At 40.6% G+C, this 25,297-nt stretch overlaps 1 protein-coding gene across 1 annotated transcript in view; it reads left to right on the plus strand.

The window, feature by feature from the left end:
- The first annotated feature begins 1,664 nt into the window (after positions 1-1,664).
- The window catches only part of CNPY1 (canopy FGF signaling regulator 1), a 51,495-nt gene continuing 27,862 nt past the window's right edge, over positions 1,665-25,297 (plus strand). Inside the window, exons 1-2 of the mRNA XM_029282957.1 lie at positions 1,665-1,761; positions 19,151-19,266. Of these exons, the coding sequence (XP_029138790.1) occupies positions 1,665-1,761; positions 19,151-19,266 (213 nt within the window). The remainder of the gene's footprint in view (positions 1,762-19,150; positions 19,267-25,297) is intronic.

Consider the following 25,297-nt stretch of genomic DNA (forward strand, 5'->3'; position numbering starts at 1 on the left):
ATTGTTGAAGTCTAGTTGGAAAAGAAAATGTGTACTGGTTGCTGTGGACAGTGAAAGCAATCTTGTTTTGAAACTTGGCTGTGACCAGCATGCAAAATACTTGCTTTTTTCCATAAGAGGGTTCATGCCTCATTAACTTTGTAGACCTGAGCTATACCTTGATTTCACTGAAGCAGAGGAACTGGCTAAAACATGATGCTTAGAAGGGAAAGCTGTTGCCTGGATACTTTGGAGCTTAAATTTGAATAAGATGGAAGCAAAAAAGAAAAAAGGGCTGTATTATTTAGATATGTCAAAGTTTATCTGGCCTTTTATTGGCATCCAAATACTTGCAAGTTTTTTGTGTTGTTCAATCAGTGATAAAATTTCCTTATCTAACACTAGGATGGCACTTCGTGGCACCACAGTGCAAAAACCTTTGTTATCTGTGGTTCATGGTTTAGGAATCATGATTTAGACACTTGACAGGATGGAAGAATCTTTGATGGCTACAGTTTGGAATTATGAATGGAGATAAAAGAAAGGAAAAAAATAATACACCTTAGCACCATAAGTCTGATACTGTTGCCAAGACAAGGAAATTCATAAAACAATACATGAGTTTGTTATTGATATATATGTAAGTCCTGGGAATGAAACCAACATGATTGGAAATCTATGTCACGATGTTGTACATTGTACCTAACTGTACATTAGGTTCAATTCAACCATCTGCCATCTTTGAAAACAACAGAATGTTTGAGAGTTTTGAACTGGCCACAGGTTCAAACAGCTGTGATGTAGTCAGCTGTGTCCTTGGGGAAATTCTCATTTGCTTTCTTCAGTCACAGGTGCAGTTAAGGAGAATTTAAATAGCAAATAAGGTTTGCAGAAATGTGGGCCAGATTCAGTACAGAGAAATAACTCAAAAGCAAATCAAGAACTGAAGCATGTGTTGATGCTTTTCAAATGTACCTTGAAAAACAATTTTAGGGTGATGCAGAATCATGCCTAAAGAGCAGAGGTTTTTTGCAATATAATTAAAGTACATACTTCAAAATACCCTTTGTAGGAGAATCACCCTGGTTTAAATTGTGCCCATCATTAATCATTTAGAATTATATTATAAAGGTTAAAGATTTTTTTAAAAAATAATATAGGGTTACCTACTAATTATTTCAGAAATGGTATTACATTAGAAACCACCTCTTTCTAATTCTATTTATCAAAGAGACAAAGAACTACGTCAAAAATTCAGGAATGGTTATAAAACCAAATCAAATATCTTCATTGGAGTCTTTGATCTTTTACAATGAAAAGATCAAAGATTAAAAAAAAAGAAGTAACACAATCATTTGTTATTAAAGGAAAAAATAATAGGACAATAAAACATAATTAATTAAAGGCTTTGCACAGTTGGTGAAGATATTTGGCCGTGAGATGTGTGTGGGATTGTTATAAAACTGGTGTGGGGGTCTCAGGACTGAACCTATAAAAATTAGGCTACACTTCCTTGACCTTCAACATTTCTGATGTGTTGGGTGGTCCGGTGAATTAAATAAAGGTTTTAGAAGTTGCAGTTGCAGCATCACTAAACAGCAGCAGGTTAAGAAGAACTGGGTTAGCCATGAAAGCACCTTGGTTTTCCTTTGTCTTATCTGTTTTTCCAGATTAAGGTTTAAGGCATGGCTGTATCCCTTCAGACCTTGTTTTCTTTGCTGCTTCTGGGCCTGTTCAGCAATACTGGGAGAGCACAGCGCAACCCCGAGGTATTCTGTGGAGGTTAGTGTCTCAGCTGCGTATTTCCCTATGCACTCAAGTTTAATAATTTTGCACAAATAAGCCAATAACGTCTCACTTTGTCTGCTCCCTTAATACCAGAGCATTTTACGGAGACTGAAAGTCAGAGATGTATCCATGGTTCCACACCCTCCTTTCCTTATCATTACATTCCCCATCAAGACTAGAGGCAGCCTTCAATTTATGATCACAAATGGCACCAGAATTTCCATTGCTAAGCAAGGCAGTTGTTAAGTGAGCCATATCCAATTTTACAACCTTTTTTTTGCCATGATTGTTAAATGAATCATTGTGATTGTTAAGTGAACTATGAGTCATTAAATGGGTTTAGCTTTCCCCATTGACTGTGCTTGTCAGAAACCACCCGGGAAGGTTGCAGATGGTGATCACATGACATCGGGATGTTGCATCAGTTGTAAATTATGCTGCTTGCCAAGTGCCCAAATTTTGATCACAAGACTGTGGGAATGCTGCAACTGTCGTAAGTGCAAGCACTTTCCCCAGGCCATTGTGATTTCAAACGGTTGCTAAACGAATAGTTGTAATTTGCGAACTACTTGCACTCTTTTCCCTCTATTGTTTCCCTCTGTTTGAGTGATAAGAGTGTGCAGGAAATAACTCAGGAATGCAAACTAATCCATGTTTTCTGCAGCCTTGGATGCAAAGAATGCATCTATCTGATCATTTTGAGGACTGAATTATCCTTTGGGTTTAAGATCTTTTGCATCTGGAGAAGCTGGTGGAATTGTCTCCACTGTTCTCCCCCCCAAAGGGCCCTGCTTAAGGCTGCTACTTTGAGCCTTGCTTATGGCATCCACATCAATGCTCATTATGCTGATGACTAACAGCATATTGCCTTTCCCGTATCACACACTCTTCTGAATGAGGTTCTCAGTATATGCCTTTCTGGAGCCAGGCTGAAATAGCAGCAAAATAGCAATAAGATTTATAGCTGTTATATTATGCCAGTGGGTCACATCTTACTGGCCCTGCCTTACTTCAAATTGAGGGTGAAGAACTGTATGCTTGAATTGTCTGGTATTTACAAATAACACACCAAGGCAAAGTCTTCCTCGGATCCTTTTTATGAGCCCCATAAATCATCCAGCTATTCATTGCTCATCTACAATCTGAGATATAACTATCTTTGCTGATCTATCTTTATTGCTTGGGCCACATGACCATTTGGCCTTCTTTCTACAAGAAATTCACTTTGCTAATGACAGAATTATAACAGAACAACCCTACTCAATAAGTAAATATACAAGTAGTCCTTGGCTTTTGATCAGTCATTTAGCGACCATTCAAAGTTTTGACGGACCTCCATGAGAGTACTTATGTTCTGATGGCCTCTTCCCCGCAGCCACATGACTGCATTTCAGATGCTTGGCAATGGACTCACATTTACAATCATTTGCAGGATCCATTGCTGAGCGCCCATTGTACAACATTTTTGCTGAAAACCAGCACATTCAGTTTTTGGCCTATAACAAACAATTGATTTACTTAACAACCACAGTGTGGCTTAACAGCTGCCACAAGAAGGTCATAAAATTGTGTGGATGACTTGTTTTACGACCATCATGATATGGCTGATGGGCAGGGTCCATTACAGTCTTAAGTGGAGGACTTCCTATATCCCTGGTTTTATTTGTATCATTAAAGCTGTAATCCCTCCGTTCACCTAAGAACAATTTCAACCCAATGTGGTAAGATCACCTCTTGAGGAAAGATGCCTAGGAGAGAAAATAAACTTTTTCTTTACCTACAGGTAGTTTGATATATTAAAATTGCCTTAGAAGGGGAATTGACTGGCATTGTTCACTGTACATCACTCAGTACCTAGAGGCAAAGATTCAACCCATGCAGGAGCACCCACGTTGCTCTCTTCTCCTCCCCAGCAATTCCACCTGGCTGCAAACAACAAGGCTTTGTCATCCATTGACAGTTGTGCACACAAGGGGGAAAAATCTCCATCTGTGGTCTCCTAGCACGGAGATGAGTGGTTGGCTTTTTAAACAGATGGCACAATGAGCTGTAAGAAATGAACATCTCTCCAGAGATGGATAACCTGACAACAGTAGTTGCAACAACATATTGAAATAAATCCTCCCTGATGTATGCCAGGGCTGCAGAACCTTCAATACCAAGATCTCTTGACAAAAAGTCTGGTTTGGGTGATGCGGGCGTGGCAGTTTTGAGAGACAGACCACCTTGTGTTTCCTGGAAAGTAGCAGAAGGAGACAAGGTGGCCAAAGACAGATGTGCTTTGATTGAAAGAAGCCCACCCTGTGGCAGAGATGCCTTTTCCAGGCAGAAGGAGATCAGCTAAGACAGAAGAGTATTTTCTACTGTAGCAGAATGTAGTGTCTGCATTTTTTTTCTTATCCTAGGACAGTGGTGGCGAACCTATGGCACGGGTGCCAGAGGCGGTACTCAGAGCCCTCTGTGGGCATGCACGCCGTCGCCCCAGTCCTAGGCCTTCAGCTGGGTTTTATAAAACCTTTTCGCTTTAGGCCGCCGCCATCTGCAAAAAAAAAAAAAAGGTTCAATCAATCAGCCAATTTCAACTTCTCACGGGGGGGGGGGAAAGATCTGGCAAAGTTGGAATTGATTGATTGAACTTTTTAGTCCCACCCAGTCTGCCGTTACCACTGCAGCCATGCCCACCCAATGGGCCATACCCACCCAATGGGCCACACCCACCTGGCACCCGACGATGGATGTGGGTTTTGGGTTGTAGTTTGGGCACTCGATGTCTAAAAGTTTCGCCATCACTGTCCTAGGAAATCTCCTGATTCTGCTTCAAGTATGTCTCTGGGATAAATTCAGTACAGGTAGTATTTGACTTATGATCAGTCCCTTAGCAGGGACACTAGAAAGTTTGTTTGTTTGTTTTTAAATGAGGATAAATTTCCATGTCACAAGTCTTCAGGAATTTGGGAGGTACTATAATCCAGACTTTTCTAGTGGATGTCAAATTGTGGAAAGTTAAATCTCTGGACTGCTTTGCTGGAAATAGATAACATATGGACTTATGGTCTTTTTAGTCAAATAATATATTCTGTAATTTTTATAAGGGAAAGCTTAATTTTATATTAGTTATTTTGATCTGTCTTGGCATTTCAGGTGACTTGGGATTAGCCATCCATATTCAAAGCTTTTCATATTTTAGGGAAGGTTTTGGGCCGTTCTAAAGAAACAGAAGGCTCCATTTTGTATACCAATATTCCTTGACTTGCAACTAGTTGCTTAGCAAACATTCAAAATGATGGACCTCCACAGCATATTTATGACTTGGTTCTGAAATTCCAATGGCCAGACTTATAGCCATTTGCAGTGTTCCATGGTCACATGACCAGTGGAACCAGTGTTCCATGGTCACATGACTAGTTTTTGCTTAAAACTGGCATTTATTTCTGATTTTCAACAAAACCAGCCCTTAGTGAAGAATTAGTTCATTTAAGAACTGTGTTGTTGATTAACCCCCACAAAAAAATCATTAAATTGGATTGATCAAGTGGGTAACCTGCTTTACAACTGTCACAACTAATGATCATAATGGGTAGACTACATTGTGGTTGTAAATCAAACACTACCTGTAATCTTACTGTTCCCAATCTTGTTTTGTAACTCAGATCTTCATGCAATGAACTTGGTTTCCCATTGATTTAATGACAAGCTGCTGCTAGGAATAGATTATATATTTTCATTAGTTAAAAACATTTCAATAGAAAGCTCATTCTGGGCTGCTGACCTTAACATCAACGATGAAACATACAATATAGAAATGAGTAACCATGAGGTAAAGGAAGAGTGGCAAACTTTTGGAGGCCCTGGATTAATCTGGAATTTGTGAGAGTGATATAAATATTTATTTATTTATATCTCATATTTATTATTTTATAAATAACTCAAGGTAGAGATCGTATCTAATATTCCTTCCTTCTAGTATTTTGCCCACAATAACAACCTTGTGAGGTAGGTTAGCTGGAGAGAAAGTGATTAGCCAAAGTCACCCAGCTGGCTTTCATGCCTGAGGTGGGACTAGAACTCACCATCTCCTGGTTTGCAGCCTGGTGCCTTCATCACTAGACCAAACTTGCTCTAAATATTTGCAAAATGACTCATCTTTTTAAAAAAAAAAGATTATGCAGAGGGAACACTTAGCTGCTTACAAACTGGTTATCACAACTGTCAAAGCTCACTTATCATTGATCAGGTATGTTGTCTAAGACAACACAATTCAGTACAACCTGATCTGAGATTTGAATTAGGAAGGAGGTGTGAAAATCTACTGAATTTTCCATCCTTTGAATCGCTTCAGAACCATTTAAGGATTCAAGTTCAAATCATCACTGAGAATTATTCAAAGTTTTAAAGCAATCACATTTTGCTCAAATCAGTGCTCCAGATCAATACTTTGCTCAGACCAATTCTTTTCTACCACAACTTACTTTCATCTTTGGGGTGGGGGGCGGGGAGGAAGCAAGAAAGCATTCTTATGAATAGACTAGAGCTGAAGTGTTTTGTTTTTTTTCCCTAAGGATGATTGTTGGATCTCTGTGGGGCTTAAAAAATTTGCAGGAACAATTAACCTTTGAGGCTGGTGCCTAGCTAGGGATGATTATAACACAGTGCAATGGGAGGTCACCACCTTAGAGAAATTTATTCTCAGTACTCTCTGTTGGCATTTGTAGATAGGAAGACTGCAGTTAAATCCTGATAAACCCAGGTTCAATTTGACCCTTCAAATGCAGAGACCTGATTGAGTGACCTTCATCCAGGCATTCTCAAGTTGCCTAACAGAGATATTGTTGGGATAAAATTAAGAGATCTCTATTATTGATTTATGATCCCAATTATGATGCTCAGCAATGAGATCATTAAGAGAATTGCACTTGATTTTACAATCTTTTTGCCAAATCACGTGGTCATTATATGAATCTGGCTTATGATCACATGATCCCAGGATGCTGCAGCTGTCATGGTTCCGACTAATGAAACACTTCAAAGAAATACGTGCTAGTTGCCAAGCACCTGGATTTTGATCACATGACTCTGGGGATGCTTGTATAAGTTGTGAGTGCAAGGACTGGTTGTGGACCACTTTTTCAGTGCTGTTGTAACTTCAAACGGCTGCTAAACAAATGGTTGAGCATTACCATTTAGCTGAATCTTGACCTGTGTTTGTCCTGTGCTTTATACAAGATTTTTCCAGCTTTCTGCTTTCTTTCATGAACATCTTTACTACAATGACCCCAATGTAATGCTGGATGTTTGAAAGGAATCAGCAGGCACTCAAGAAATACACAGCTTATTTGGGATCCTAAGAGGAAGATTTATCTTCTATGCAGAGTGACAATGGAAAGAAATATTCATTCTGTCCCAAGAGGAAAAAAAATCCAGTTATTTTAGTAGTAATAATAATAATGATAATAGTGATGATGATGATGATGATGATAATGCTTTATTGATTAGCCATAAGGCAATATCAGTTATTTCAATATTTATTTCCAGACTTCATATCTAATGCTTATTTGTCAGGATTCTAAAATTTTTGCTTTTGCTTCAGTTTCCTATCTGGGCTGAATTATTCAATTACAAGCTCTTTGACCTCCTCTCAACCTTTCTAAATTATTTCCAGCCTCCACACCAGTCTTTGGCAGGAGTTGAAAGATGGTTTGAACTGAAAATTTCACAGCTTTATCAGTCTTTCTAGACCGTCTGCTCCTGCTTTAATTAATTTTAAGGCAGACATTGAGCAGGAGGCAGGTTGCAGAGAAGATGGAACCAATCTTGTGATTGGTTGCACAATGCAGTTGTGTGCTGGATATACTATGGATCTGCTACGTTGCAGTTAGCTTTACAGTACAGGTAGTCTTCCACGATGAACCTAACAAAAGGTACTTAGGTCCCAGATCCAAAGTTCTGATGGCTGCCCCTCCCCACTGTGGTTCTGATATATATTTTTTTGCAAAACAATGGCTCAGGAATTCTGGGAGTTGAAGTCCAAAAGTCATAAAAGGGACATAGTTCCCCATATCTGTTCTAGAGGATTGAAAAACAGCTCCTAAATCAGTGAGGGCAAATCTTTTAGAGACCGAGTGCCCAAACCGCAACCCAAAACCCACTTATTTATTGCAAAGTGCCAGGGCCGCATCAGCATTGTGGTGTCCTCAGGGGGTTGGGGGTGGGCGTGGCTGAGGTGGTCAGGGCAGACTGAGTGGGTATGGCTGGGGTGGGCATGGCCACCTTGTTGTTGCTCGTGGGGAGGATATCTGTGGGGGTTGGGCAGGATTGGGGGAGATCCAGGGGGTCTCTGGTGGGTGGGGCAGTGGGCAGGAGGCTCGTCCTGCCAGGTGAGGCAAGGGGTAGGGCGGGGGTGCCATTGCTGCAGGGCAAGGTGAGGCAGGGGCGGCTGCTGCCTGACACCATCAGCCCTCGCACACAGAGGCCAGCGAGCGCATGGGGGCGTGCTCTACTACCTCTACTCGAGCTTTCTAACCAGCTGCTTCGCCTCCTTTGCGCCAGCGACAGCCTAATGGACCTGTGCGAGCTGGCACCGGTGGCGGCAGGTATGCCCACAGAGAGGGCTCTGAGTGCCGCCTCTGGCATGCATGCCATAGGTTCGCCATCACTGTCCTAAGTCTTTAAATCATTTAATCTTGTACCATTTTCCACATACAGTCTATGACATTTGTTGGTATTGAGTCTGGGTTTTTTTAATGGTTGATGATAACTGTTCATGGTTGATGATTACTGTTCTTCTCTGAAGTATTAGGAAATGACCATTACATAATTATTAAGAACTATTAAGGTTGCCATTAATCTGACAATTTCAGCATCCTTTGATCTATGTGTTATAAATTTTAATACACACATCTATGTGAATCATACATTAAAATGAGGCAAAGATGTAGCCCAGCTGCTTGAGGTGGTTATTTCCCTTGCTTAATGGCAGAGTTAGCTTTGAATGAAACAGTTGTGCCTCACTATTTATTTATTTGATTTTTATCCCGCCTTTATTATCTTGTATAAATAGCTAAAGGCAGTGAGCATATATAATACCCCTCCTTCCTCCTATTTTCCTCACAACAACAACCCTATGAGGTGAATTGGTCTGAGAGTGACTGGCCCAAAGACACCCAGCCAGCTTTCATACCTAAGGCAGGACTAGAACTTTCTGTCTCCTGGTGATTTGCCTTGGCTTTCATGTTTTCTAGGCCCAGCACCTTAACCACTACACATGTTGTCATAATCAATGTAAAGGTCTCAATCCTTATTTAACAACTAGCTGTACCCAGCCACGCATTGCTTTGGCTCAGTCTGGTAAAAGTGTGTGTTGCTTTTACGTCCAACAGATGGCGCTGTTTTTCAAAAAAGCATGTTTTACCTGTCACAGGTGTGACATCTATATAATATAGGTATATAAAAACACGTGCGTATTCGAATGCAACGTTGTGTCAAAATTTCAAAGCAATCGGTGAAGAACTTTCGATGATTTAAGATTTTGAACAAACGAACATTTACATTTTTATTTATATAGATGGAAACCATTTTTCTTACATTGCCTAGTAGAAAACCTAGTAACATCAGTCTTGACAGAATAATACAGTATGTCATATGTAGAGCATCTTATGCTAATTAAAATTAAATCATGAACAAGAGCTGTGGATGTAATTCTGAGCAATGTCTTCATCAGTGTTTATTATTAACACCAGTATGCTTTCATATTAAGAGTTCAGTATAGATCTTCAGGTACCTTTGCAATCTAGCAAAAGCAGGTCAAGGTGAAGTAAGACAGGGCCTTTTTGGTGAGGGCACCCCAGCTGATTCTTCCCAGGCTGATTTGATTTTGATAGAAGACAATGTTTGAAGCTCAGGACTGAACTGTGTGATCATTGGTGCTCTCTCAGTTTGATTGTTTTTTTATAGATGTTTCATTACCCAACTAGTTAACATCAATAGTGCTAGAAGGAAGTGGAGTTGGTTCTGTTTATATACTAGTTGTTTGTCCTGTCAGAGTTGGTGAGAGTTGTGGTTTCTTGATTAGACAGTTGTTAGTTTGTTTGTCTAAGTTTGTAATTCCTTTTTTTTTTTTTTAAAGAAATTTTATTTATTTTTTCAATCATAAAAAAAACAATCATAAGTAAACACAATGACAATAACCCCCCACCCCCCCTTCCTTGATTAGGATATTGTTTATTGTTTTGATTTTCTAGCCCTCTTTATAAACAAATGCATAAATGCATAAATAAACAAACAAACAAACAAACAAATGCAATATTTTGCAAGTGGGGGAATATGTAGCTTTCCAGATATTTCAGAACTACAATTCCCAGCAACCCAAGCTTACAACAAGGCAATGAGAAAGGTTGGGAATCGCAGTTCAGTAAGATTGTTAAGTAAGTAAGAGGAGAGTATTGCATTATCCACCAGTGCAATAAATAAATGCTCTCCAGAGCAAGACACCTGAGCATGTGTGTCTAATGAAGAGGCAATTGCATCACTCCAATCCTTGTGTGGTTCTGAGGCAATTAAGTTTAGAAGAAGAACGATGGGATCTTTGAAAATAAAATAAATCTAGTGAGAAAAAGCTTTCTAGATGGATTTTTACTTGCAAAGTCCTACTCCAAGCAAATTATAGGGGCTCAGACATAGCCACTTCAAATGAGAAGGAATCTTTCACCATGTTTGATTTTTCCCCAGCCCAAACCCAAATCAACACATAAGACAAGCAATACATTGCTTAGCTTCATTGTCTGTTTGTCTGTCTATCTCAACCATCTTATATCACCAGACACATTTCAGCTTAGCAGCTGCACACATTGATGAACTTTAAAAAAAAATACAGATTTAAGTAGATTTAAGCAGGTCTAGATAGGTCACATTAGGACCACTACATTTACCCTTCATCTCCTTAGGGGATTTTAATGGTTGATTTTAGCCCATCCAGCCTGTAGCTGGAATTTACAATCAGGTTTAGTTTTTAACCACTCCATGCAAGGGTGGCTGCACAATAATTCCACTACGGTTTAATGAGAGCAAAACAGCCAATAGTAATTCTAACTGCAAAACTTAATTAGGAGACTAAGTAGTCTTTGCTGAAACAATCATTCAGCTAAGGGCACCCCCCAGGCGATAGATGAGCATTATTGGAATAGATTTTGTTATTTTTTTGAAACTTCAGTGGGCCATAATTTCTTTTGGAGAAGGGGAAGGGCATTTGTACTAGAACATATGGTATTATTTTTGAAAGATGCCAAATCTTTAACTAGACCAAAATCAAAGTCTTCCTCTTCCCTCTGGGAAAATATAGCTTTTTCTTTCATCACATCTGGACACAATTGTTCCATTTAGGTTACAGATGGTCCTTGACTTACAGCCATTTGTTTAATGATTATTCAAAGTTACAACAGCACTCAAAAAAGTGACTTATGATCAGTATTCACCCTTATGACTATTGCAGCACAGGATCAAAATTCAAATGCTTGGCAACCGGCATGTATTCACACTGGCTGCAGCATCCCAGGGTCATGTGATCACCATTTGTAACCTTCCCAGCTGCTTCCAACAAGCAAAGTCAATGGGGAAGCCAAATTCACTTAACAAACACATGATTCACTTAACAAACACAATGATTTCTTTAACAAATGTGGTAAAAAGGTCATAAAGTAGAACAAAATTCGCTTAACAAATGCCTTGTTTAGCAACTGAAATTTTGGGTTTAATTATGGTCATAAGTCAAGGACTACCTGTATTTGCATCTGAGTGCTTGGAGCAATAAGGACAAAACACATAGAGAAGGGAGGAAGGAGAAGGGTGGGGAAGGGGAGGAGGAAGAAGAGGAAGAAGAAGAAGAGGAAGAAATACCAGTAGTCATGTATTTTATGGAAGGTACATTTCATGATGGATGGTTGAGGGAGCCAGGTATGTCTAGCCTATTGAAGAGAAGGATTTAGGATGAGATGATAACTGTCTTCCAGTACTTGAGGGGCTTCACAGAAAAGAGAGGGTTAACTTATTTTCCAAAGCAACTGAGTGCAGGACAACCAGCAATGGATGGAAGCTCATTAAAGACAGATTCAACCTTGAATTAAGGAGAAATCTCTTGACAGTGAGAACAGTTAATCAATGGAATAGCTTGCCTCCCAAAATTGTGGGTGCTCCATCCCTGGAGGTTTTCAAGGATAGACTGGACAACCATTTGTTCAGGACTGCCTTGAGTAGGAGATTGGACTAGAAGACCCTCAAGGTCCCTGACAGACTTATGATTAGCGGTCCTTAGTGCTCTCTGGGCTTGCTTGTTTTCTTGCAGACAATTCATTACCATAACTAGGTAACATCATCAGTGCCCTAACTGTTACCTAGTTTGGGCAATGAAACATCTGCAAGAAACCAAGCAAGCTCAGAGAGCACCAAGGACCCCTCATTTCAACCCTGAGCTACAAATATTCTCCTTCATGGAGACCAATGATTCTATGCTCTAGTTTTTAACTAGCCAGGGTTTGTTCTTGGGTTTTTTTGAAGACAACAAACAAAAATAGATATTGTTCTTTCTACAGAAACAGCTTTCTGTTGCAATCAGCAGGACTGTAATACTTGCCAATCTAACAGCAGTCAGGCACGATAACAGAAGAGAAGAAGGAAACTATCTTGTTTTATATAGTGCAGGGGTAGGCCACCTTGGCTCTTTTATGACTCGTGGACTTCAACTCCCAGAATTCCTGAGCCAGCATGGCTCAGCTTGGAAACCTCTCCATTTCTCCTCAGCATGGCTGGCTCAGGAATTCTGGGAGTTGAAGTCCACGAGTCATAAAAGAGCCAAGGTTGCCTACCCCTGGCATAGTGCATACTATATCAGGAGGAGGTGCTGACTCTATCCCACCCTTTCCACCCCAGATCTTTTCAATTCTTTGGAAGTTTTCTGTTCCCTTGTAGTTCCTTATTTTAATCAGATGTGGTTAGTGGTGGATGACCTGTAATCGGACTCAGATCAGGTCAGAAATCAAATATCAATTTGCCAGGATCGTATCCCAGAACAGAACAGATTGAGTTTGGAGAAGTAGAGTTTTGACAGGGTCCTCGACTTACAACAGTTTATTTAGTGACTGCTCAAAGTTACGATTGCACTGAAAAAAAGTGACTTATGACCATTTTTACCCTTACAACGCATGCAGCATTTGCATGGCCATGTGATCGAAATTTAGACCCTTGGCATCTGATTCATATTTATGACGGTTGCTGTGTCCTGGAGCCCTGCGATCACCTTTTGGGACCTTCTGACAAGCAAAGTCAATGAGGAAGCCAGATTCACTTAACAGCCATGGCAGAAAAAAATGGAGCAAAATTCACTTAGCAACTTTTTCACTTAGCAATAGAAATTCTGGGCTCAATTATGGTAGTAAGTCAAGGACTACCATAGTATAGGTATGGATAAATTATATGTATAATTCTCTAGTAATTAATCTCTGTCATGCTTCTTCTTTGATCATGAAGGCCAAATGGGGAATAAAACACTTGTGTTTTCCTTCTTCTTTTCCTGATAATCAAATTGTTTCAGAAAGTTTCAGAGAGGAAGGGGGAATGAAAAGGTTTTGCTTAATTCTTAGAGTAATGTTTTCTTTGGATAAAATATAAGTACTTGGGATATTCATATTTTTATGGGAAAAAACAATCTGGCTATAAGGGCAGCTACCTGGGCCAAGCCAGGATCTGTATAAAAACAATTATCAGAAAGCAGAACAGGAGACAGGACACAGAGAGGTGTCCAAACACAGTTAGAACTTGTTATCCAAGAAAGGGTCAATGGAGATAGGAAGCTGTATCTCTCATACTTTCAGCTAAGGAGGAACCAACATACAACATTTAAGAAGTCCATCCTTGGTAGAAACTTGATGCCGTCTGATACATAGAGCAGAAGTAAATAGTTGCAGTGTGTATGTGTTTGGAGGGTTGGGTATGTTTGAGAGAATTTTGAACCATGAAATGAGAAAATAGCTCATGAAACTTCTTCACTTGATGTCTTCACACTAATACACAGGACAGTGTTTGCACCAGAGACCGTTTTGTGGAAGACAATTTTTCCATGGACTGAGGGGGGGGGAATGGGGAAGGTTTCAGTTTTGCTTGCTCGGCTGTCTGGTCTAGGGGGGAATTGAAGACCCCTGACATAGGACATTCTCAACCCCTATAAAGAGTCCAAATCACAATAGCCCTTAGACTTCATAGTGCTTTTACAGCCTTCTCTAAGTGGTCAGCATATTGCTCCCAACAATCTGGGTCCTCGTTTTACCGATCTTGGAAGGATGGAAGGCTGAGTCAGCCTTGAGCTGATTAGGATCAAACTCCTGCCAGTGAAATGCAAAGTTAGCTGCAATACTGCATTCTAACCACTGTGTTACCATGGCTCAGTTGCTGATCTGCAATTGCTTTCATTTTTACTTACCAGTAATGGGTTATGAAAATAACCTTGAGCAAAAAGGAGGAAGAGCTGCAATCCAAACAATGGTTTAGATAAGAGAAAGGAGCAGAATTGTAACCTGAATAACCTGAGTAAGTGCCTCAGATAAGATGGTCCTGCATTCCTTTGAAGTTTAGCCTTAAACTGTAAATTTGATTAATAAATAAATTAAATAAGATAAAGGCAGACAGTAGGAAGGTCTATTCAACCTTGCAAGATTCTTTTATTATAATTCTATAGTAAGAGTAATATTATTATTCATATTTGTAATAATAATAATAATAATAATAATAATAATAATAATAATAATAATAACAACGATGATGACGACGACGATGATGATGATGATGATGATGGAAGGTACCTTGGAGGTCATCTAGTCCATGGCTGTCAAACTGCCAGCCCACGGGCCGGACGCGTCATCCGGAAGCCGCACCCACCCCATTGGCGGCAATGGCAAAACTGTCCTGATACGGCTCGTGATGTCGCGAGTTTGACATGTCTGATCTAGTCCAACCCACTGCTCAGGCAGGAGACCCTACACCATTTCAGACAAATGGCTGTCCATTCTCTTCTTAAAAACTTCCAATGTTGGAACATTCACAGCTTCTGGAGGCAGGTTGTTCCACTGATTAATTGTTCTAACTCTCAGGAAATTTCTCCTTAGTTCTAGGTTGCTTCTTTCTCTGGTTAGTTTCCATCCATTGCTTCTTGTCCTGCCTTCAGGTGCTTTGGAGAATAGCTTGACTCCCTCTTCTTTGTGGCAGCCCCTGAGATATTGGAACACTGCTATCATGTCTCCCCTCGTCCTTCTCTTCATTAAACTAGACATACATTTCTGGTTTCCTTGTCTGGTTAACTAGGTTGACTATCTCAAAATGCTAAAAATACCATTAACTAATCAATACCCTGTCCAGCTGATCAATAAAAGGCTGCCCAAACCGACTTGGCACTGCCATTAGAGCAATAAATCCTCTTACCCTCAAAAGCCAAATAAATTACAAAAATGTTAAGAGTGATTGTGAGGGAAAACTTCCTGGCTGCCAAGCTGCCATTCAACTGTTTCAATAAAAAATATATCTTGCAGCAGTGAAGGTCAAATTATAATCTGTAGACATTTTTGCAATTGGGTAATTTTCTAACAGTTGTATCATCATGGCATATTCTGGCAGGGGCTGGAATGGAAAAAGGGGGGAATTACATTGTAAGTAGTATTCCTGGCAAGTAGGAGGAACGGACAGTAAAGTCATGTGGAGAATGACGCAAGATACTAAATGATACATGTCCTCAGTATGATGATCATGATGATGATCATGATGATGATCAAGATGATGATCATGATAATGATGATGATGATGATGATGATGATGATGATGATGATGATCAATTAAACTTCTACGTTGTCTGACTTTCAATAACTCTGGGCAGCTCATAGCAATCAAACATAGAAATTACAATACAATAATCATTATACATAATAGTAGTTATGGCATCAGGATGGAAACTGGGAGATAGTGAGGTCTAGTCCTGACAATGAGTTCTAGTCCTGACAGTGAGTTCTATTCCTGAAACCTGGCTGGGTGACTTTGTGTCAGTCACTAGGAGGTGGTGAGTTATAGTCTGCGGTAGGCATGAAATCCAACCGGGTGACTTTGGGCCAATCGCCCTGATAATGTGAGTCCTAATCCCATTTTAGGCATGAAAGTCAACTGGGTGGCTTTGGGCCAGTCACTCTCTCTCGGTCCAACCCATCTCTCAAGGTTATGCTATGGAGAAAATAAGAGAAAGGATATGTATTTATATGTGTTCACCTTCTTGAAGTATTTATAAATAAAATAAAATAAAGATAGGATATAAATTAAATAATTAAAAATAATGAAAAATAGATGAAGAAAAAATATGGCAAAAGCAAAGAAGGCAAGGGTCTCCCTTGCCAAAAGGCTGGGAGTCTTTGGGTACTTTTGAATCTCAGAGGGAACCTCCTTCCAGAAAGCTGGTGCTGCTACAAAGAAGTTGTCCTTCCAGGGTCCCAATAGATGGCATTGTTTAACCAAAGGAACTCAAAGTGTACCAGCTGTACAGGATTGAATCCACTGGGCAGATGTTATGGGAGGCAGGCAGTCCCTTAAGTAACCAGGCCTTATGGCATCTTAGCATTTGGTAAGTTACAACTAGCACCTTGAAGGATGGGAGACGTGATGGGGGGGGTGAGTTTCACCCAATGAAAAAAGAGACCATCAGTATGTTCTGCAAAATTACAGCTTTTCAATGAAAAAGAACAGCATTCCTCTACTTCCGAAACATCAGGGCAGCTTCAAAAAACAACTCAGTTTAGTTCTCCAAACTGGCCAACATCATGAGAACAAACCAGATTGGAAGTATTTTCAAACTGTCGCAAAGGGTTCTAATTGTCTAAGAACGTCAATTGCTGAGGTGGAATTGGAAATGGAGATTACATAAAGCCCAAAGAGTAAATGAAGGAATCAAGGTAATAAATGACTTTTTGAGTTCAAAAGAGAAAAAAGAATTTTTTCAGTTTGATTCCCAACCATGTAGCCCTTCCTATGCTCTACAGTCTACACATACACAGACACACAGTTTTCTCTAAGCCTTGCCATCATAATTCCCAAGTACTTTTTTTTGTAACAAATCAAAACCCATCCTGTCCATTGTGATCATAGGTTGTGGCAGTCCTTAAGAGAGTCACCTATGTGATTGTTTTGCATAATAACTACAGTCCCTGCCCTCCCATAGAGGAACATGGCTTATGCTCTTATGAATAAATTACAGGGACTCCTCAACTTTCGAGTGGTTACTTGGCAACCATACAAAATTATGATGAAAACAGGAGCCAGAAAAAGCTACTTACAGCCCCACATTTGAAACTCACCCGCATATACAGCTGTTTTCAGCATCCTCTACTTATACGTTATGGCGCTTCCATTTTCTGGTAAAACATGCCCCATAGAAAACAATGGGTTTGCTAATAATTGCCACATTCACTTAACAACAAAAGGGGTCAAAAAATCAGGTGCTTTCATGGTTAATTAATGACCATCATGGTTTACAGCCGTAATTGCAGGCTGAATTACAGCCGTAAGCCAAGGACTTCTTGTATTGGCTGCTCATAACATTTTAAAAATCTGCTACAAAGCGTGTTCAGTGCCAGCAAAGGGTAGGAGGTTAAAGTAAGTGGGAGGACCTGTCATTAATGGTCAGTTTTCTTTCAATCAAGCAATCCTTGAGCTATGTGGATAAATGGGAACAGTGAGCAGTGTAGCCAATTTTGAGATCCTTGGAGTAAACAGATGATATAAATGTGTTAAAAGGATGGGTACTAAAGCAAGACATCATCAGATAAGCTGCAGAAAATGTTTCTGAAAAGGAGTTCCCAACTTTAGTGAAAAATCAAAACCCCATCCTGCCCATTATGGTCGTAGGTTATGGCAGTCATTATGGTGGTCATTAAGAGAGGCACCTATGTGATTGTTTTGCTTAATAACTACAGTCCCTGCTGTCCCATAGAGCAGTGGTTCTCAACCTTTTTAATGCCGTGACCCCAACTGGTCGTAAGTCGAGGACTAAACCGGTCATAAGTCAAGGACTAAACCGGTCGTAAGTCGAGGACTACCCAACCGGTCGTAAGTCGAGGACTTTCCCTGCCTGGGAACGCCGTGCATGCGTGGTTCCGCCCCCTGCGCCGGCCGAGGCGTAGCTGGCAAGCGGCAGAGACGGAGCAGGCCGACCACCAGCTGGCCCAGCCCAAGGGAGGTAAGGCACCCGCCGGAAAAGGGGGGAAAAATGGACAAAGAAAATGGCGGACAGCCTTGCTTGGCGACCCCCGTGAAATGGTCGATCAACCCCAAATGGGGTCCCGACCCACAGGTTGAGAACCACTGCCATAGAGGAACATGGAGAAAGCCCTGGGAGGCCTAGCATAAGCCAGGTCTGCACTAGCGTCCTCCCCTTTGACAAGGGGAAACAGGCAGGGGGAGATTGTAAGGGCATGAGGATTACCAATTGTCCAGATTTCGTTTATGTGGGGGTCATAAGTCTCTTCATTCAATGCCGTTATAATTTGAACAATCACTGAACAAACAATCAAAAGTTAAGGACTAATTGTACATAAACCAAGGCAGCTTTGAGATGTTTGGACTTCAAATCCCAACATTCCATAGCCATCATGGCCATTTATAAGGACCCTGGGAGCTGAAGTTGACACATCTCAAAGATGCCAAGTTAGGAAACACTGAAATAAACATTGCCAATACCACCATTGGCAACCTGTCAGCTCTGGCAGTGCTTCCCTTTTTTAAAAAAAAATAATTTCCCCTTTCCCTTTTCTCCACTGCCCTTTTGACTCTCCTATCTGGTTTCCCTCAGACATTTCAGAACCTAGCAAATTATAAATGAATGTAATATTATTTCTTTGGGACACAGAAACATAAATGTTTTCGAGAGAATAAACAGCAAGGGGATAACATTTAGCTTCAGCCGCATATCCTGGCTTACCACAGGTGAGGATCCAGATGGTGTCATCACAGGAACAACCCATCTTTCAAATGTGGCTTCTATCAATGTATAAGAGTTACCCCCCTGAATAAAGTAGCTGTTGTCATCTGTGCCATCAACATTGCACAAGACACTGTGGTGTCCAAAGCTTCTTTCCGAGAATTATTCTCAGAAGGAAAAACTACAGTGAGGTACCGGCCCAGCTATATATTAATATTTCATGATGACAACGTGTTTGAATGGCTATGCAAGCACATGACTTGGAATACACTTTGGCTGCAAACAGCTCTCTCCGTATTCATGTCAGTTTCCCCCTGTCTTTATTGTATTTTCTATTGGGATTTTTTGTGATGAGGTTGTCTCTCTGTACTTCTTTTCCTTTGCCCTCTGCAGCATGTAGGGCTCTTGCTGATGAGTTGGAGTATGAGATCAAGAAAATTGGACCAAGAAGGACTGTAAATTCGGGGACATTTCGAATCAACCCTGATGGCACGCGAGGGAAAAAAAAGGTAAGACAGACAGGAGACCAAGCTCAGTAATTGCTAGGATGTGCAATTATCAACCACTTACCCAAACAGCAGTTGGTCTTTTAATCTTCTAACCTTTCCTGCATTAGGCCAGCAGCCACTAAATTGCTTCATTTTCCTCTGGGACTTAAAATCATCTCTAAGCTTGAAATTGAGGTATTTTTCTCTTTTCCAGGGCCTTTTTTAAAAATTTTGGATGGGGGCTTTTAAAAAATATTGAGAATGGAGTTCTCAAATATTGTTGCATTGACAAGTTGTGTTAAAGGGTCAGAACAGTGGTGGTGAACCTATGGCACGGGTGCCAGAGGTGGCACTCAGAGCCCTCTCTGTGGGCACGCGCGCTGTCGCCCCAGTCCTAAGCCTTCAGCTGGGTTTTATAAAACCTTTTCGCTTTAGGCCTCCGCCGCCGTATGCAAAAAAAAAAGGTTCAATCAATCAGTCAATTTCAACTTCTCGCGGGGAAAAAAAAAGATCGTGCAAAGTTGGAATTGATTGATTGAACTTTTTCATCCACTCAGTCTGCCGTTACCACCGCAGCCACATCCACCCAATGGGCCACACCCAGCCAATGGGCCACACCCACCCGGCACCCGATGATACATAAGTGGGTTCTGGGTTGCAGTTTGGGCACTCAGTCTCTGACCCATCACTGGGTCAGAACATAGAATCATAGGTCTGGAAGGAACCTTGGAGATCTTCTAGCATAGGCAAAATAGTGACTGGGAGTGGAGAAGTTCAGCATGCTAATGAAAATTGACTTCTGACATACGGCTCCTTCAAGATTTCTATGGGTCTGAATTTTGTATAAGCAAATTTCTACTCACAAGTGTGTATTTAAAAAGAAGCATTTTAAGATAACATATACTAACATATAAGATAACAGCAAACATATACTTTCAGAAATGATGCGTTAGAAGAAAATCTTTGGATATTTCTGTCATTGTCTAGGAGAGTGATGGCAAACCTTTTAGAGACCGAGTGCCCAAACTGCAACCCAAAACCCACTTATGCATTGTCGAGTGCCGGGTGGGTGTGGCCCATTGGGTGGGTGTGGCCAATTGGGTGGGCATGGCTGCGGTGGGACTAAAAAGTTCAATCAATCAGTCCCAACTTTGCAATATCTTTTTTTTCCTGCGAGAAGTTGAAATTGACTGATTGAACCTTTTTTTTTTTGCACATGGTGGCAGAGGCCTAAAGCGAAAAGGTTTTATAAAACCCAGCTGAAGGCCTAGGACTGGGCGACAACACGCGTGCCCACAGAGAGGGCTCTGAGTGCCGCCTCTGGCACCCGTGCCATAGGTTTGCCACCATTGGTCTAGGAACTGGGCAATACAAAAATATCTGCATATGAATAATGATGCACATTTTTTAAATTTATTATATTTTTTCATCCCACTTTTATTATTTTTTATTAATAATTCAAGGCAGCAAACATATCCATGAAGGAAGGTAAATATACGTGTCCCAGGATAATGTTGAAGGATCAAATCTGGGTTGGTCACTGGAACCAGAGGCTTAGTCTTCCAAGCTCGTGGACTCGTACTGGAGTCCATCCTCAGGGGACTTCTCTCTCATCAGAAAGTGTGGTACAGAGAAGTTCCTTACATTCTGGTAGAGAGAAGTACCAGAGGTTAGGCACCAGACTAAAGATTGTGAGTTCAAGTCCCACCTTAACCATGAAAGCCAACTGGGTGACTTTGGGCCAGTGACTCTTTCTCAGCCCAATTCACCTCACAGGGTTGTTGTGGAGAACATAGGAGAAGGAAGGTGTGTTGGATAAGTTTGGCACCTTGAGTCACTTATAAAAAAATAATAAAGGTAGGAAAAAATAAAATTTAAAAAAAATCACCCAACAGTGTGCCTAAGGCAGGACTAGAGCCCTCTCCTAGTGATAGGCCCAAAGTTATTTGGAGAGCCAGTTTAGTCAAGTGCAGGGGTAGGCAACCTTGGCTCTTTTATGACTCGTGGACTTCAACTCCCAGAATTCCTGAGCCAGCCATGCTCACTCAGGAATTCTGGGAATTGAAGTCCACAAGTCATAAAAGAGCCAAGGTTGCCTACCTCTGGTCTAGTGGTTAAAGCACCAGGCTAGAAAATGGGAGACCCTATATTCATAGAAAGAGGAAGATATATTGGATATGTTTGCCACCTTGAGTTATTTATAAAAAATAATAAAGGCAGAATAGGATTAAACTTTAAAAAAAGTCACCTAGGCGGCTTTCAGGCCTAAGACAGGCCTAGATTTCACATTTGCCTGGTTACCAGGACAACATCTTAAATACCACACCAGAAGTAAAATAAACGAATAACTCCCTTGATAGAATCTGAACCTTTCAAACCATTCAGAGAAATAGTTAGGCATCCAATGGGGAGTAACCAGAGAAAAAGGACCTGGGATATGAGCTCACACAGTTAGGAATAGGAAGCAACCTTTGCCCCAGCCTAAACATATAAAGACAGCATATGGGGAAGCTGTTTGAGACAGAGGCTTAAACTGATATAAGCAATCTTCTTCCAACTGTTCTGTCTACTGGGGCTCTTCTAAACGTCTGCAATCAACATATAAACACCGATCACTTCCTTTTTTGCCAGAAGTATTTATGTATAGGTAGTCCTCGACTTACAATCGTTTATTTAGTGACAGTTTGAAGTTACAAAGGCACTGAAAAAGTGACTTATGATCATTTTTCAATTTATGACCATTGCAACATCCCCACAGTCACATGATGAAAGTTTGGATGGTTGGCAACTGCGTGTATTTATGAGGGTTGCAGTGTCCTGAGATCATGTGATCACCTTTTGTGACCTTCAATCAGAATAGAACTGGAAGGAATCTTGGAGGTCTTCTAGTCCAACCTCCTGCTCAAGCAGGAGACCCTATATCATTTCAGATAGTTTTTTTTTTCTTAAAAGCCTCCAGTGATGAAGCATCTACAACTTCTGAAGGCAAGCTGTTCCACTGGTTAATTGTTAACACTGTTAGGAAGTTTGTTCTTAATTCCAGATTGCTTCTCTCTTTGATTAGTTTCCATTTTCTTGTCTTGCCTTTTGGTGTTTTGGAAAATAAGTTGATCCTCTCTTCTTTATGGCAGCCCCTCAAATACTGGAATACTTCTTTCATGTCATTTTGTTTCTCTAGACTGGCTATACCCAATTCCTGCAACCGTTCTTCGTATGTTTTAGTCTTCAGGCCTTTAATCCTCTTAGTTGCTCTTTTTGGCACTTTTTCCAAAGTCTCAACATCTTTTTTGTAATGTGATGACCAAAACTGGATGCAGTATTCCAGGTGTGGTCTTACTAAGACTTTATAAAGTGGTACTAATACTTCACATGATTTTGATTCTATGCCTCTATTTTTTACAACCAAGAATTGTATTAGCTTTCTTGGCTGCTGCCGCACACTGCTGTTCCTGTTTAGGTGATCGTCCACTAGGACTTCAAGGTCCCTCTCACAGTTACTGTTTTTGAGCCAGTTTTTGCTTAATCTATATTTGTATCTTTGGTTTTTCCTGCCCAGGTGTAAAACCTTGCTTTTCTCCACATTAAATATAATTTTACTAGATAAGGCCCATTGTTCAAATCTGTCAAGATCTTTTTGGATCCTGAGTTTGTCTTCTGGAGTGTAGGCTATTCCTGCCAGCTTAGTGTCATTTGCAAATTTGATGAGTTTCCCTTCTATTCCCTCATCACTTTCTGACAATCAAAGTCAATGGAGAATTCAGATTCACTTAACAACTGTAGTAATTCACGTAACAACAGCAGCAAGAAAGGTCATAAAATGTAGCAAAACTCATTTAACAACAACAACTAGCAACAGAAATTTTTGCCTCAGTTGTGAACATAATAATAATAATAATAATAATAATAATAATAATAATAATAATAATAATAATAATAATAATAATAATAATAATAATAATAGTAAAGTTGGAAGGAACCTTGGAGGTCATCTAGTCCAACCCCCTGCTCAGGCAGGAAATCCTATACCATTTCGGACAAATGGCTGTCCAGTCTCTTCTTAAAAACTTCCAGTGTTGGAGCATTCACCGCTTCTGGAGGCAGGTTGTTCCACTGGTTAATTGTTCTAACTGTCAGGAAGTTTCTCCTTAGTTCTAAGTTGCTTCTCTCCTTGATCAGTTTCCATCCGTTGCTTCTTTTCCTGCCTTCAGGTGCTTTGGAAAATAGCTTGGCTCCCTCTTCTTTGTGGCAGCCCCTGAGATATTGGAACACTGCTATCATGTCCCCCCCCCCCCTCGTCCTTCTTTTCATTAAACATAAGGACTACCTGTACAACTTTTTATTTTAAAAAATCCTAATATATAAACAAAAGCAAGATAAAAACCAGATCCCTAACAAGTAAAGAAAATACATGCCTCCTACACATCTGATCGATACAGGTAATCCTCACTTAATGACTGATCACTTAGTGACTGATCATAGTTATGATAGATCCCCCAAAAGTTAGGACTCGAGTTTGAAGTTCTGACAGCTGCACCCCCTCTCAGCAGTCGTGTGATTGCAGTTGGGATGAAGCTCACATTTATGGCCACTTGCAGTGTTCTGTGGTCAGCTGACTGACTTTTGACATTTTTTTTCTGGTTTCTGACATTTATATCAGGTTTCCACAAAAAAATACCCATTTGGTGTAATGGATTCACATAATGACTGCCATGTTTATTTAACAACCATGTTATTCATTTAATGACCAATGCAAAAAAGATCGTAAAATCAGGCATGATCATGTGGTGACATGCTTAATAAGTGCCACAAATTACAACCATGATTTCGGGTTTAACTAAGTCGTAAGTTGAGGACTGCCTATACAGCCTACAAACAATTATTAAGAGGAGTTATAGTAATAATACAGGAAAACCAACATAAAAGCATTTGTTTTTAAGATGTACAAAGCACTTTAGTGCTGTGCAGATTATATTACAAAAGAGATGCTTTTTTTAGAAAATACGATCAACACAAAGAAGATCTGTTTCCAAATTTCCACATGGGAAATTTGCAAATGTCAGCACACAGAGCAAGATGTCTCCTAAGGAGAGTAGGTTTCTGAGAGGCTGATATAGTTTAAGATATTATTTTAATGTTTTCTTAATTTATAGACCCTGAACTGGCCTTCAGTTTGTTTCAACCGCACCCACCCCATTGCCAGCAATGGGGGAAAAGTCACGATACATTGCGCAACGTCATATGACGTCGCGAGTTTGATATGCCTGCTCTAGAGGCATTGCCTCTGACATACAACTCTTGATGCACACAGATTGTCTTCTAACCTCTGGCACATATACACCCATTCCTTAGTTCAGATGTATTTCTTTCCATTGGAGGTTGGGTCAGCAAATGCACCTCTGGGTAGAGAAACAGATGACCTCACAATCGCATCTGACTTTATGTATGGAATCTCCTTGACAAATGATTAAAAAGGGGATCTCAGTTCAAAACTGTGCACTACCTGATCCACTACCTGAATTCAAATTCTCCAAACCTGCTTGCTTGTTGCTGTGATTAAATTATAGTCTGCTGGATTGGGGGCATTTTTGTCCATTTCCTTTCCAGAGGGACATACTCACCATCAGTGCTTTTTTTTGTAAAAGAACAAAAAAAAGGTGCCGGAACTCACACACGTCATACAACCCGCCTTGCCTACCCTACAAGGTTCCATCCAAAAAAGGTGATGGAACTCCGTTCTGGGCGTTCTATGAGAAAAAAAGCCCTGCTCACCATAGATAGATAGGCAGCTAGATAGGCAAATAAATAATCAGATAGGCAGGCAATAGATGACAGACAACAGACGATAGATAGATGTGCCATCGGCGGGCGAAACGTCGGCGGCAGCTCGGGAGTTCTTGGCTTCCATGACGGCCTTGGACTTGACCCAATTAGTTTATGCCCCCACTCACACGGGAGGACACACACTGGATCTAATTTTTGTCTCTGGCCAGTGGCAGAATGATCTGGAAATGGGGGAGGTAGTTATAGAGCCCCTGTCATGGTCAGATCATTC

Source organism: Protobothrops mucrosquamatus, unplaced genomic scaffold (assembly GCF_001527695.2).
Source record: "Protobothrops mucrosquamatus isolate PMUCROS unplaced genomic scaffold, P.Mucros_1.0 scaffold5, whole genome shotgun sequence".
Classification (NCBI taxonomy): Eukaryota; Metazoa; Chordata; class Lepidosauria; order Squamata; family Viperidae; genus Protobothrops; species Protobothrops mucrosquamatus.